The sequence below is a fragment of the Entelurus aequoreus genome, linkage group LG18 (genome assembly GCF_033978785.1).
Source record: "Entelurus aequoreus isolate RoL-2023_Sb linkage group LG18, RoL_Eaeq_v1.1, whole genome shotgun sequence".
NCBI lineage: Eukaryota > Metazoa > Chordata > Actinopteri > Syngnathiformes > Syngnathidae > Entelurus > Entelurus aequoreus.
The window spans coordinates 13,586,323-13,602,190 of record NC_084748.1 but is presented as its reverse complement, the minus strand read 5'-3'; the positions used below and the strand labels follow the sequence as shown (position 1 = coordinate 13,602,190).

The following is a 15,868-nucleotide window of genomic DNA, read 5'->3' as shown; positions in this document are numbered from 1 at the left end:
CGCAGTGGATGTCGGGTTCTACTTGGACACTAGAGAGAACATGACAGCTTCTGGAGACGGTCGGACTCCAGCAGGATCAGAACGTATTCCCCAGGAGAGGACGGGGACAGCGCTGACATCAGGACACGCACTCCAAACGAGCACTACGACCCTGCTAACCACACATCAGAACCGGCCGTCAGTGTCCTCTTCCGTCCTGGACTACACCACCAGAACACCCACTGCAGGTCCCCCCGACGAGGACTCTCCAATCGAGCCCGGGGTCACAGCAGGAGACGAAAACGTGTCTCCGAGTAGCACAACCTCACAAACACGTCCAAGCCTGGAGATCCGGTCTGCTTCTACACCAAGAACTTTGAGCCCCGCCACCATCCAGCCGCCCAAGGTCTACGTGGTGCCGGACCAGCCCCCCGCCATCCGAGGTGTGTGTGTGTTGTTTGTGCGTGACGGCGTGTGTACACTCTGGTGATGTTTCACTTCTTTTTCTTATCAGTGGAGTCCATCGAGTTACTGCTGCAGATCATCGTGGAGGAGACCAGCTCAGCTTCGGGTCCTGGCTTGGAGGAGGACACCAGTGCCTGGGTGGGACACACACAAAAAAAAACAAAAAATATTGAGAAATATAATAATATGCCCCACAAAACTCTCCCACTCCACTGCTGTGGGAGATCTTCATGCCTACACTGCAAAAAGTCAGTGTTCAAAAACAAGAAAAAAAAAATACAAAAATTAGGGGTATTTTATTTGAACTAAGCAAAATTATCTGCCAATTGAACAAGAAAATTTGGCTTGTCAAGACTTTCCAAAACAAGTCAAATCAGCTACCCTCAATGAACCCAAAAATACCTTAAAATAAGAATATTCTCACTAATAACAAGTGCACTTTTCTTGGTAGAAAAAAAAAAAGAGACCTTTTTGCTCAATATGTTGAAAAATATTCTTAAATTAAAAGCCTACTGAAATGAAATGTTCTTATTTAAATGGGGATAGCAGATCCATTCTATGTGTCATACTTGATCATTTCGCGATATTGCCATATTTTTGCTGAAAGGATTTAGTAGAGAACATCGACAATAAAATTCGCAACTTTTGGTCGCTGATAAAAAAGCCTTGCCTGTACCGGAAGTAGCGTGACGTCACAGGTTGTGGAGCTCCTCACATCTGCACATTGTTTACAATCATGGCCACAAGCAGCGAGAGCGATTCGGACAGAGAAAGCGACGATTACCCCATTAATTTGAGCAAGGATGAAAGATTTGTGGATGAGGAAAGTGAGAGTGAAGAATTAGAGGGCAGTGGAAGCGATTCAGATAGGGAAGATGCTGTGAGAGGCGGGTGGGACCTGATATTCAGCTGGGAATGACTAAAACAGTAAATAAACACAAGACATATATATATACTCTATTAGCCACAACACAACCAGGCTTATATTTAATATGCCACAAATTAATCCGCATAACAAACACCTCCCCCTCCCGTCCATAAAACCCACCAATACGAATCAAACACCCGCACAACACACTCAATCCCACAGCCCAAAGTACCGTTCACCGCCGTAAAGTTCATACAGCACATATATTTCCCCAAAGTTACGTACGTGACATGCACATAGCGGCACGCATGTACGGGCAAGCGATCAAATGTTTGGAAGCCACAGCTGCGTACTCCCGGTAGCGTGTATCCAACTCAAAGTCCTCCTGGTTGTGTTGCTGCAGCCAGCCGCTAATACACCGCTTCCCACCTACAGCTTTCTTCTTTGCTGTCTTCATTGTTCATTAAACAAATTGCAAAAGATTCACCAACAAAGATGTCCAGAATACTGTGGAATTTTGCGATGAAAACAGACGACTTAATAGCTGGCCACAATGCTGTCCCAAAATGTCCGCTACAATCCGTGACGTCACGCGGAAACGTCATCATACCGAGACGTTTTCAGCAGAATATTTTGCGGGAAATTTAAAATTGCACTTTACTAATCTAACCCGGCCGTATTGGCATGTGTTGCAATGTTAAGATTTCATCATTGATATATAAACTATCAGACTGCGTGGTCGGTAGTAGTGGCTTTCAGTAGGCCTTTAAGTAAATGCTAGTGCCATTATCTTGACATAATGATATGCGCTCGGCATTACATTTCTTGAAACCAGCAAACTTATACTAAAAACTAATTGATTGTTCTTAATGGAAAGGCAACAAGGCAAGCGCTTGTTACTCTCGGGGTCTCCTAGCCGCTCAGGCAAATCATATGGTCTAAAAATGCATTTTTCCATCGATAACATGACATCATCACGCCAAGTGCGTGCTCTTTCAGTTAATTAGTGTGCATATATAAAGCCCGGCCCCCGGCCAAAAAATTTTTAATTGTAATTTTGAAGAATTTATCTGAATGTGCATAAACTTTTTCGGTTCAAAATTGTTAGAAATGTCACATGTTAAATGTTTAAATATTAACTATCAGTTTACTGTACTGTGCCAACTATACTACTTTATGAGTACGTATTTTCTATTGTTTTATTGAAAATAAAACAGCAAAGTCCATTTGGCTGTCATCTGTTTTAATTATGAGACACAATTGTGTCAAAGTCATGATTTTTTTTTCATGCTTGAAGTAAGAAATTATTACTTTAAAAAGTAGTTTCATACTTGTGAGTGTTGATGACACAGCTTTGCAACAGTTGATATTCTAGTTTCAAGCATGTTTTACGCAATGTAGGTCATAAAATCTCAGCTACAAGCTGTAATATCTTACTGAGATCATTTAGGACCAAAACCCTTAAAACAAGTAAAACACTCTAACATAAAATCTGCTTAGTGATAGGAATGATCTTATCAGACAGAAAATAAGCAAATATCACCCTTATTTGAGATATTTAATCTTACCTAGATTTCAGTTTTTGCAGTGTAAAGCGCCATCTGCTGGTTCTGGTGGGTCACTGCACCACTTGGTCCAAATGCAGGCGTACTGAAACAGCCAAAGATGACAATACTGTAAATTAAGGATGTGCCTAACAATATCGGCCGATGTTTGTGAAAAAAGATACGATCAATCATTCCCGATTTTTGTCTTATAATGTCGATACAAAGACCAATCCCGTCTGATTGACACTATGTTTTTAGTCTCCTCGGCTGACAGGCGGCTAGCAGCAAATGATGTATCTCCATACACAGTGTGGAGCCGCTTCACTAAATCAACGATAATAATCACCTCTATTAGAGCTAATTAATTGACAACTGCATTTACGAGGTAATCATCACTGGAGGACGAGGCTAAACATGTTACATACCCAACTAGAGATGTCCGATAATATCGGAGTGCCGATATTATCGGCCGATAAATGCTTTAAAATGTAATATCGGAAATTATCGGTATCGGTTTTAAAAAGTAAAATGTATGACTTTTTAAAACCCCGCTGTGTACACGGACGTAGGGAGAAGTACAGAGCACCAATAAACCTTAAAGGCACTGCCTTTGCGTGCCGGCCCAATCACATAATATCTACGGCTTTTCACACACACAAGCGAATGCAAGCATACTTGGTCAACAGCCATACAGGTCACACTGAGGGTGGCCGTATAAACAACTTTAACACTGTTACAAATATGCGCCACACTCTGAACCCACACCAAACAAAAATGACAAACAAATTTTGGGAGAACATCCGCAACGTAACACAACATAAACACAACAGAACAAATACCCAGAACCCCTTGCAGCACTAACTCTTCCGGGACGCTACAACATACACCCCCCGCTACCCCTTAACAAGTACATTATTCAGAGTAAGATAGAGGATAATATAACAACAACTGTTGCTAGTACACACGTAAGAGGAGCGCGGATCCATCTGTAAATTGATGACGTCGATACCAAAGGTAGTATCAGTATATAATCAATACAAGAGTAATTAGACATTTTTATTTTCTCAATAATTTGTTGGCGTTTTTTTTAATGTTTACAAACTTAGGGAATTATTCTTTGGACACAAGAGGAATTTGAAGGCCAAAATCTAGTATTTAAATGAATATTACACAGGTGTCAAACTCAAGGCCCGGGGACCAGATCTGGCCCGTGACATCATTTTATCTGGCCCTCAAACACCTGGAAATGTGTCAATAAAGTACATTGATATTTTCTCAGTAAATGTAATTGATTTTTTTTTTCATTTTGACAGAAAAAATATATGTACTGCTTGAAATTGCATGCCTTTTAAACTTTAATAGTATCCAATATTGCAACAAATATTACAGTACATTATCATACTTTCCAAACATGTTTTTGTCCAAATAAAAATACTTAACTTTACAGCAAACTACCCATCAAAATAATAAAAATGACAATACATTTTACATTGTTCTTTACTGCATATTGCTGTAAATTGAAAAAAACTACTACTGTTTTTTGCGTTAAAATTCGGTTGACTGAGCTGCCCGTTTTTGACTGTAAAATCTAAGGTTGTTGTTTTTAACGGTGTTTTACTGTAAATGGAAAGACGGTACATTTGTTTTTACTGTGAAAAAACTGGCAGCTAAGTTGCCAGAATAAAAATGTTTCCATTAACAATATAATGTTGTAAAAACCAATGTAAATTTAATAGTACAATTCTGGCAACTTAGCTGCCAGCTTTTTAAGTAAACCCCCACCCCAAAAAACAGTGGTGCTATTTTTCCATTTACTGTAAAATGTTGTAAAAAAAAACAAAAACAAGAAAAACACCATCCATCCATCTTCTTCCGCTTATCCGAGGTCAAGTCGCGGGGGCAGCAGCCTAAGCAGGGAAGCCCAGACTTCCCTCTCCCCAGCCACTTCGTCCAGCTCCTCTCGGGGGATCCCGAGGCGTTCCCAGGCCAGCCAGGAGACATAGTCTTCCCAACGTGTCCTGGGTCTTCCCCGTGGCCTCCTACCGGTCGGACGTGCCCGAAACACCTCCCTAGGGAGGCGTTCGGGTGGCATCCTGACCAGATGCCCGAACCACCACATCTGGCTCCTCTCCATGTGGAGGAGCAGCGGCTTTAGTTTGAGCTCCCCCCGGATGACAGAGCTTCTCACCCTATCTCTAAGGGAGGGACCCAAACTCATTTTGGCCGCTTGTACCCGTGATCTTGTCCTTTCGGTCATAACCCAAAGCTCATGACCATAGGTGAGGATGGGAACGTAGATTGACCGGTAAATTGAGAGCTTTGCCTTCCGGCTCAGCTCCTTCTTCACCACAACGGATCGATACAGCGTCCGCATTACTGAAGACGCCGCACCGATCCGCCTGTCGATCTCACGATCCACTCTTAAACAAACCCGACTTAAGCAAGTTGAAAAACTTATTCGGGTGTTACCATTTAGTGGTCAATTGTACGGAATATGTACTGTACTGTGCAATCTACTAATAAAAGTCTCAATCAATCAAAAACCCGTGAACAAGACTCCGAGGTACTTGAACTCCTCCACTTGGGGCAAGAAAACCACTATATTTTACAGTAAAATTTTGTAAATTTAAAGATTTTACTGTAAAATGGACAGTCTACTTAAAAAAAATAATAATAATTTTTTAAATATACCGGTATATATATATATATACTATATATATATATATATATATATATATACACATGTATATATATATATATATATATATATATATATATATATATATATATATATATACACATGTATATATATATATATATATATATATATATATATATACACATGTATATATATATATATGTATATATATATATATATATATATATATATATATATATATATATATATATGTATATATACACATGTATATATATATATATATATACACATGTATATATATATATATATATATATATATATATATATATATATATATACACATGTATATATATACACATGTATATATATATATATATATATATATATATATATATATATATATATGTATATATATATATATATATATATATATATATATATATATATATATATATATATGTATATATATATATATTTATATACATATATATATTAGGGCTTTAACAACTAATCGATTAAAATTGATTTTAAAAATAGTTGGCGATTAATGTAGTCATCGATTCGTTGGATCTATACTATGCGCATGCGCAGAGGCAATTTTTTTTATTATTTATTTTTTTAAAGGTTTTATTTTTGTATTTTGTATTTTTTTTTTATTTTTATTAACCTTTATTTATAAACTGCAACATATACAAACAGCTGAGAAACAATAATCAAAATAAGTATGGTGCCAGTATGCTGTTTTTTTTCAATAAAATACTGGAAACGATAGAAATGTAGTTTTTTCTCTTTTATCCGATTATTAATCGATTAATCGAAGTAATAATCAACAGATTAATCGATTATCAAATTAATTGTTAGTTTGCAGCCCTGATATATATATATAATTAATAATGAAATCCAGAGGCAAATTCATACATTATTCGCTGTTAAAAGCGGCTCTCTGATGGCAGCCATAACTGCCATGTGGCCCTCAATGAAAACGGGTTTAAACATCCCTGGAATATTGGATAGTAATTGTTTGCTTTTGTTTAATTATTGACTTTGTTTTGCAGGATATAACAATCTTAAGTAACACTTGCAGCAGCTATCGTATATAATAAAAGACAATAAGGAGTTAGTTGATATTGTTCAACGGTCAATAGCGCTCACTATAAATAAATGGAAACATTTCACAATTATTACATGCGATCTGTATTTGTATCGGCCGATCTCACTCATGGGTGATCGGTATCGGCAGCAAAAGACCCTGATCGGGACTTCCCTACTGTAAATGCTCCCTTTTTTGACCCCCTGGGTATTTATGAACAAGTATATTGTGCAGCGCAGCAGAACCAATGTTGTAAAAGTGACTCGGAGAAAACCGCTGAGTCTGCATTAATAGCGCTGACGAAGACATGCACCTGGGGATAGGTTGATTGGCAACACTAAATTGGCCCCAGTGTGTGAGTGTGAATGTTGTCTATCTGTGTTCGCCCTGTGATGAGGTGGCGACTTGTCCAGGGTGTACCCCGCCTTCCGCCCGAATGCAGCTCCAGCGCCCCCACGACCCCAAAAGGGACAAGCGGTAGAAAATGGATGGAGTTGATTGTGAACAAGTGTGTGACACGTGACTTTGCTACTTAAAATGCAGCTACTGCCATCTTGTGGGTGTTTAAAACTTTTTTATAAAAAAATCAGGAGGTTGCCTACAGCCACAGCAGTTCATTTACTCTCTTGTGCTGGAGCTTGTGTGCCTAATAAGTGTTTATTCAAAACATGTGTGGTGTCCTCCATGTTCCAGGTGGAGCCCTACCTGCAGAGGGCGCCTGGCTTCAGCAGGCTGCAGGGAGTGTGGAGCAGGTGAGGGTTTTTTTGTGTGTGTTTTTTTTCTGTAGGTGTCATGTGACAACATGTTATTGTTACAGCGGTCACGCCGTGCAAGCCCTGCTGGAGTTCGACACCAGAGGCGCCCTGCAGTGGCTCGCCGCAACGGGACCCTCCTCGCTACTGGAGCAGAGCGGATTGGCTGCGGCCGCTCGCGAGGGGAGGAGCTTCAGGTGGTCCAAGGTGGTCAACATCACGCTCGGAGGTGACAACCTTTTGATTTTTTTTTATGTTGAGTTATTTTATATGCATTGCTTGGTCAGATATCTGAATTGACGATGGTTCAAATGTAATGAAGAGGAAATGAAGTGTCAGACACTTGATTAGGTACACCAGCTACTGATATTTAATATAAATACAGTGTTTCCCATAAACTGCCAAGATACCTGTGGCGGTGGGGGCGTGGCTATGGGCGTGGTCACCATGACATCATCAAATAATTTGCATAATTTACTACAATGATATGATTTTCTCTAAAAAGGCTCAAAAAATGTATACTTACTAATTAATAATAACAGTTTTGTTTTAAACGTCCATCCATCCATCCATTTTACAATAATTACAACACTTTATGTACATATTTATATACAGATTTGAACAATAGGTTATTCACTAAAATATATGTATTAATTGTGGTTCTTACAAAAAATATATCTTATAAAATATAAAAGCTAAAATGTCTCTTAAAGCTCTGCCCCTTTAATTAGTGCATACTAAATAATTAAACTTTAGCCTACTACTACAACCATATTATTTACCAGCAACATAAAGTGAAACAGAGGCAGAGGTGTCCTGCCACAGTCAGTAACAAATAAACAGAAAACAGTAGTGGTCAAATACAAATAAGGCAACAAGAGAAGTATCCTACACTTCTCTTTTGTAAAGTAAATCTGAACAGCATATATGGGCATCTACATCAACTATATCATTTGCCTGAGAAGCTGGTCAGGACAAAAAAAATTTAAAAAAAAAAAAAAAAAAAATCTATTTGTGGCGGACGTAATTCTTTCGTGGCGGGCCGCCACAAATAAATCAATGTGTGGGAAACACTGAAATATGTACTGTTAACACTGTCAAAGAGGTATGCATCTAACAATATGACTAATAATTATGTTTGGTTTCTTTTATTTTTCTACATTAAAGCACCAATATATTAGAAACAGTTCTCAATATGATACAGTACACTTGGGCTTGGCGATATGGCTCAAAACCGTATCACGATATAAAAGTGTCGATATTCATAATTACTAGAGATGTCCGATAATGGCTTTTTTGCCGATATTGTCCAACTCTTAATTACCGATTCCGATATCAACCGATACCGATATACACAGTCGTGGAATTAACACATTATTATGCCTAATTTTGTTGTGATGCCCCGCTGGATGCATTAAACAATGTAACAAGGTTTTCCAAAATAAATCAACTCAAGTTATGGAAAAAAAAAAATTTTCATTTAGGACCAAAACCCTTAAAACAAGTAAAACACTCCGACATAAAATCTGCTTATTGAGAATTATCTTATCAGACAGAAAATAAGCAAATATCACCCTTATTTGAGATATTTAATCTTACTTAGATTTCAGTTTTTGCAGTGTGTCTCTGTTCATGACTACCGCTTTCTTCCGATGACAAAGAAAAAAAAAAGATTGAACGTTTAATCAGTTTTTTATTGATGCCGATTACATGTCTATCGCGATATGTTTTGATATCGTTGTATCGACCAGCTCTACAGTACAAGTTTTCCTGGTATGCAACCACAATAATAACCACTTTCATGCATTGCAGTGGTTTCTTTTGTATTGTTATATATTGCAAGTTGTATGTTGCCTGTGTACACGCAGGTGTGCAGGCGGACGTCTGTGATTGGCTACTTCAGTGTCCAGCGGGCTTTCGGTGTGCGTCTCCGCCCACTTCCTCCAACTTCAGCTGCCCCTCCTCCTGCCACTTTGACTTCTGCCACCATCACGGCATCTGCACGCACCACCCGGGACAACTTCCCGTGTGTCGGTACGAGCGCAGGTACGCCCCCTCAAAGCACGCCGAGCGTGTCCCCTCACACGTCCGCTCGTGCGTACTTCAGCTGCCTGGTCGGCGAGGACTTCTGGTTCATGGGCTCCAGATGCGACGTGAGGATGACGCGGGCGCGCCTCGTGGGAACGTGTCTGGCCATCCTGCTGGTGGCGGTGGCGTTCATCTGCGCTCTGGCCTTCGTGGCCGTGAGACGCTACAGAGTCGCTCTGATCCAGGCCAAGGTGGATCAGACCAGGAGCAGGTACTGATGATTTTGTTAGTGTCGCGGTTTTAAAGTTTCCCCAGCAGAGGGTGCTACATTACTGGAGCTGGCAGCCTGAAGGTTTCTTTTTGTAGTTTTTAGGGCTCTAATGATAAATCGATTAATTTGATTCGAAATAAGTCTTGATTTCTATTCTAATGTTTTGATTAATGAGGCAACTAATACAAATGTATCAAATCCAGACCGCATGGAGCAAACTCATTTTCATTGAGGGCCACATCGCAGTAATGGCTGCTTTCATAGGGCCGCGTTTTAAAAATTAATTTACATTATGCATGCGGGTAATAACCTGTGATTAATCATGATTAATCTAAATGTATATGCATTTGATTATTCGATTTTATTAATGTATAACTTGCTTTAAAATCATAAATAAAGGTGACAAGCAGATATTTAACTATTTGTTTTTATCTCACAAAAATAGTTTTGCATTACAGCATATAATAATATAATTGGCATAATCAGATAATATTAAAGTTTAAAATATGCATTTTTACTGTCAAAATTGAAAGAACAAATGCATTCAGTAAAAAACATTAAGTATTTTATTGAAACCCATTTTTTCCAGGCTTTCGCGGGCCACATTGAATCAAAAATACTGAAATTCCACGACATAGTCAATTTGCAAACAGCTAAAATTATGCACAAAGCAAACTATAACCTGCTACCCAAGAATATACAACAATTCTTCTCAAAAAAAGAGGCGAAATATAATCTTAGAGAAAAACGTAATTTAAAACATTTGTTTGCACGTACAACACTTAAGACCTTCAGTATATCAGTATGTGGAATTAAATTATGGAATGGATTAAGCAAAGCAATCAAACAATGTACTAATATGATACACTTCAAGAAACTCTTCAAACTTAAAGTGTTTACAAAGTACAAAGAAGAAGAACCATGACAAACATTCTCAATTTATTTCATCCATCCATTCATTCATTCTTAAAGTAATCTTACTTATCTCATCATATGAAATATGACTTACTTCACCAATTATTATTATTAAATTCTTACTATTATTTATTTATTTATTTTTATTGTGATTACTTATGGAGTTTATTGTGGAAAAATTGTGAACAGGAAGTGAACAAAAAGTTTTGCAACTGTTATGTAAAGAAAAGGGGTAGGATTAAATAAGCTCTGCTTCTTCCTACTCCTTTTCGAACATGTTGAAAAGAAACTGGAAATTGTGATGTATCATGTTGTATGCTTGCATGTTCGAAATAAACTCAAACTCAAACATAGAATGATGTGGCGGGCCAGAGCTGACCGTTTTTTAAATGTTTTATTTTTTTTAACACGCGAAGTCCCAGAGAAGGGTCAATTGACACTTTTACCTAGAAAACACACAAGAGGGTCATTTGACCCCTAGTCCCCCCTGTGGACACTCCTTTTGTTATGAAAATGTGGCTGTTAGTGGCACACGGCAGGGGGCCACTTGAGCCTGTGTGGGGGAGGGGACCTTACAGCTCAAGCTTTAGTTCTGAGGTAGGTTGTGTGTGTTTTTGCAAGGATCAACAGAATGAAGGGATCAACACTCTGACATTCATTGTTAAAAAAAATACAAAACAAAACATATTTACAAAGAATGAAAAAGCAACTGTTTTCCCAGTTTTGGTGTGGAGGGTTGTTGCAGAAGCAATTGTTATTTTTGTGTGCCAAAAATAGTTTAAAAAAAAAAATTTACAAAGAAAAAAGCATATTTACAAAGAATGAAAAACCATGTCCATGTAAACGTGACTGACATACATTTGAGCAGTCACTCACAATCCTGGCACTGCCATTGCTCCTTTCGGCATTTCCCACATGTATAATTTTTCTGTCTACCTAGACAAACTGCCCCTAACAGCCTCATTACCATAACAAAATGAGTGATTAGTGTATTCGGGAAAAGCGTCGGGCCAAATGACCCCTCTCTGGGTCTTCTAGGTAGACAGAAAAATGCTGGGACTTCTAGCACAAATGTTAAAGGGGAATTTGCTTATCATTCCTGCTCAGTGGCCTTGTGGTTAGAGTGTCCGCCCTGAGATCGGTAGGTCGTGAGTCATACCAAAGACTATAAAAATGGGACCCATTACCTCCCTGCTTGGCACTCAGCATCAAGGGTTGCATGTCAGCAGACTGGGGTAGATCCTTAAGTATCGTTATCACTGGAGGACAACGTTACACATTGAGACAAAGCCAGGAGCAGACATGATGGTAGCTAAGCTAACCGCTAAGCTCGCATGAAAGAACAGAAGAAATGAGTGCTTTAGTAAAGTTTAAGAAGTGTAGATAGAAGTAAGCAGATGTTAACAGGAAATTATTATGTAGATTAATGATAGTTCGAGAGAGGATAATATAACAACAACACGTACGTACGATACATAAGAGGAGAGCGGAATTATCCATAAGTTGGTGTTGTCGATAGTATTAGTAGTATCAGTATATGATTGATACTAGCGTAGGGATGTCCGATAATGGCTTTTTGCCGATATCCGATATTGTCCAACTCTTTAATTACCGATACTGATATCAACCGATACCGATATCAACCGATATATACAGTCGTGGAATTAACACATTATTATGCCTAATTTGGACAACCATGTATGGTGAAGATAAGGTACTTTTTAAAAAAATGAATCAAATAAAATAATATAAATAAATTAAAAACATTTTCTTGAATAAAAAAGAAAGTAAAACAATATAAAAACAGTTACATAGAAACTAGTAATTAATGAAAATTTGTAAAATTAACTGTTAAAGGTTAGTACTATTAGTGGACCAGCAGCACGCACAATCATGTGTGCTTACGGACTGTATCCCTTGCAGACTGTATTGATATATAATGTAGGAACCAGAATATTAATAACAGAAAGAAACAACCCTTTTGTGTGAATGAGTGTAAATGGGGGAGGGAGTTTTTTTGAGTTGGTGCACTAATTGTAAGTGTATCTTGTGTTTTTTATGTGGATTTAATTTTAAAAAAAAAAACAAAAAAAACGATACTGATAATAAAAAACCGATACCGATAATTTCCGATATTACATTTTAACGCATTTATCGGCCGATAATATCGGCAGACCGATATTATCGGACATCTCTATACTAGCGTGATCAGATCGATATTTTCATTTCCTCAAAATAATTGCATTCATGTTTACAAACACAGGGAGGATTTACATGAGTACTTGTAGTTTTTGCTTTTGTGTAGTTATTGTGGACTTTTGACTTTGTTTTGCTCCAACAATTGTATGTAATAAAGTAGAATAAGGAAAATCCGCCCTGAGTTCAAACCCCGGCCGAGTCATACCAAAGACTATAAAAATGGGACCCACTACCTCCCTGCTCGGCACTCAGCATCAAGGGTTGGAATTGGGGGTTAAATCACCAAAGATGATTCCCGGGCGCCGCCACCGCTGCTGCTCACTGCTCCCCTCACCTCCCAGGGGGTGGTCAAGGGTGACGGGTCAAATGCAGAGAATAATTTCGCCACACCTAGTGTGTGTGTGACAATCATTGGTACTTTAACTTTTTTAACTTTATATTGTTCAACTGTCAATAGCACCATAAATACATTGGAAAATGTACACGTAATTGGTATCGTCCGATCTCACTCATGGATGATCAGTATCGGAATCTGCAGCATGAAACCTTGAAGGGAACATTGATGCACAATATTGGCTAACTTGTATTTAGTTGGATAATAAAGTAGGTTATAGAAAACTGCAGCATAAAAGCCAAGTTGTTTACTAAATGGCGTGTCATTTACTCACCAGTTACCGCAGGTTCAACCACTTTGACGAGCTCTCAGCTCGATTCTGGCAGCGCTCCACGGCGGGCTCGGCCGACTCCATGGACAATCCTGCGTTCACGCGCTCCGACGAGCTGCTGCACCTGCGGGCCCTGGACCGGCCCTGCTGTTACCATGACGACACGCTGTCGCTGGCCTCCACCTGCACCAGCCACGCCACGCGCCTCAACACCATCTACCCCAACAGGCGAGTGCAGCACCACCAACATATTCATAGAATGTACAGAAAATTCAAGGCACTCGAGCACTTACTGTCGAATGTAGTGTACATTACATTACACTACACTACATTACATTACATTACACTACACTACACTACATTACATTACACTACACTACACATTACACTACATTACATTACATTACATTACACTACACTACATTACATTACACTACGTTACATTACACTACACTACACTACATTACATTACACTACACTACAGTACATTACACTACATTACATTACACTACACTACACTACATTACACTACATTACATTACACTACACTACAGTACATTACACTACACTACACTACACTACATTACACTACATTACATTACACTACAGTACATTACACTACACTACAGTACATTATATTACATATAAATATATATATATAAATATATATATATATATATATATATATATATATATATACATATATACATATATATATATATATATATATATATATATATATATATATATATATATATATATATATATATATATATATATATATATATATATATATATATATATATATATATATCAGGCCTGCATCTATTCATTCTACTAGGTAAGAGCTTCGACGTACATTCTGTCGCTTCCATTAGTCATTTAATTAGTGTAACTTATAACAATTTATTAAATACGGACCACACAAAAGAAGGTAAAACAGGTTAAATAGAAAGTAAAGTTGACAGACGGTCAATAGATGGCAAAATAAGGTAATAGAAGATAAAATAAGGTAAAAAAAAAAAGTTAAATAGAAGGTAAAAGAAGGTAGTTAGAAAGTAAATAAAAGGTAAAAGAAAGGAAACCAAGTTACAGAAAAAGTAAAAGATGGTAAAAGAAGGTAAAGAGTAAATCGAAGGTATATAAAAGGTAAAAGATGGGAAATAGGTTTATAGAAGGTAAATAAAAGGTAGGAAGAAGGGTAAAAAAGGTATAAGATAAACAGAAGATAAAAGGAGGTTAAAGTTAAATAGAAGGTAAATAATGGGTAAAAGGAAGAAAATCAAATGTAAAAGAAGGTAAAAAATCATTTTAAAAGGTCAAATAAATTAAAAAAAAGATAAATAGGATCTAAAAGAAGATACATAGAAAGTATATAGAAGGTAAAATAAGGTAAAGAGGGGAAAAGTGAAAAACAAGGTAAATGGGAGATTAAAAAAGATAAATGAAGGTAAATAGAAGATAAAAGGTTAAATAGAAGGTAGAAAGGTAAATGGAAAGCAAATATTAGTTGAATTAAGGTAAACTAAGCTAAATCAAAGGTAAAATGAGGTAAAAATTAAATAGAGTGAAAAAAAAAGATAAAATAATGTAAATAGAAGTTTAAGAAGGTAAAAAACGGTAAAACTAAGTAAAAAGGGTCAAATAAGCTTAAAGAAAATAAATAGAAATATAAAATAACATAAATACAAGGTAAATAGTGAGGTGAAGTGAATTATATTTGTATAGCGTTTTTTCTCTAGTGACTCAAAGCGCTTTTACATGGTGAAAAGCAATATCTAAGTTACATTTAAACCAGTGTGGGTGGCACTGGGAGCAGGTGGGTAAAGTGTCTTGCCCAAGGACACAACAGCAGTGACTGGGATGGCGGGAGTGGGGATCGAACCTGGAACCCTGGAGTTGCTGGCACGGCCACTCTACCAACCGAGCTATACCGCCCAAATAGATGCTAAAAGATAAATAGAAGGTGAAAGACGGTAAATGGAAGATAAATAATAGGTAAAAGATGGTAAATAGAAGGTAAAACACGGTAAATAGAAGGCCAATAAAAGGTAAAAGACGGTAAATACAAGGTAAATAAAAAGAAAAGACAGTAAATACAAGGTAAATAAAAGGTTTCTCATTGTCATCCCATTGGGTTGAGTTTTTTCTTGCCCTGAGCCGAGGATGTCCTTGTGGCTTGTGCAGCCCTTTGAGACACTCCTGATTTAGGGCTATATAAGTAAACATTGATTGATTGAAGGTAAATAAAAGGTAAGACGGTAAATAGAAGGTAAATTAAAGGTAAAAGACGGTAAAGAAAAGGTCAAGAAAAGGTAAAAGACTGTAAACAGAAGGTAAGTACAAGGTAAAACATGGTAAAAGGAAGGTAAATAAAAGGTAGGACGGTAAATAAAAGGTAAAGAAAAGGTAAAAGACGGTAAATAAAGC

General features: G+C 37.5%; 1 protein-coding gene across 2 annotated transcripts in view; it reads left to right on the top strand.

Annotated features, from left to right (window-relative positions):
* The first annotated feature begins 40 nt into the window (after window positions 1–40).
* si:ch211-14k19.8 (uncharacterized) overlaps window positions 41–15,868 on the top strand; it is a 21,444-nt gene continuing 5,616 nt past the window's right edge. For both annotated transcript variants that reach the window (XM_062026056.1, XM_062026057.1), the window contains exons 1-7: window positions 41–422; window positions 494–582; window positions 7,302–7,360; window positions 7,426–7,589; window positions 9,229–9,394; window positions 9,468–9,659; window positions 13,445–13,666. In XM_062026056.1, the coding sequence (XP_061882040.1) occupies window positions 41–422; window positions 494–582; window positions 7,302–7,360; window positions 7,426–7,589; window positions 9,229–9,394; window positions 9,468–9,659; window positions 13,445–13,666 (1,274 nt within the window). The remainder of the gene's footprint in view (window positions 423–493; window positions 583–7,301; window positions 7,361–7,425; window positions 7,590–9,228; window positions 9,395–9,467; window positions 9,660–13,444; window positions 13,667–15,868) is intronic.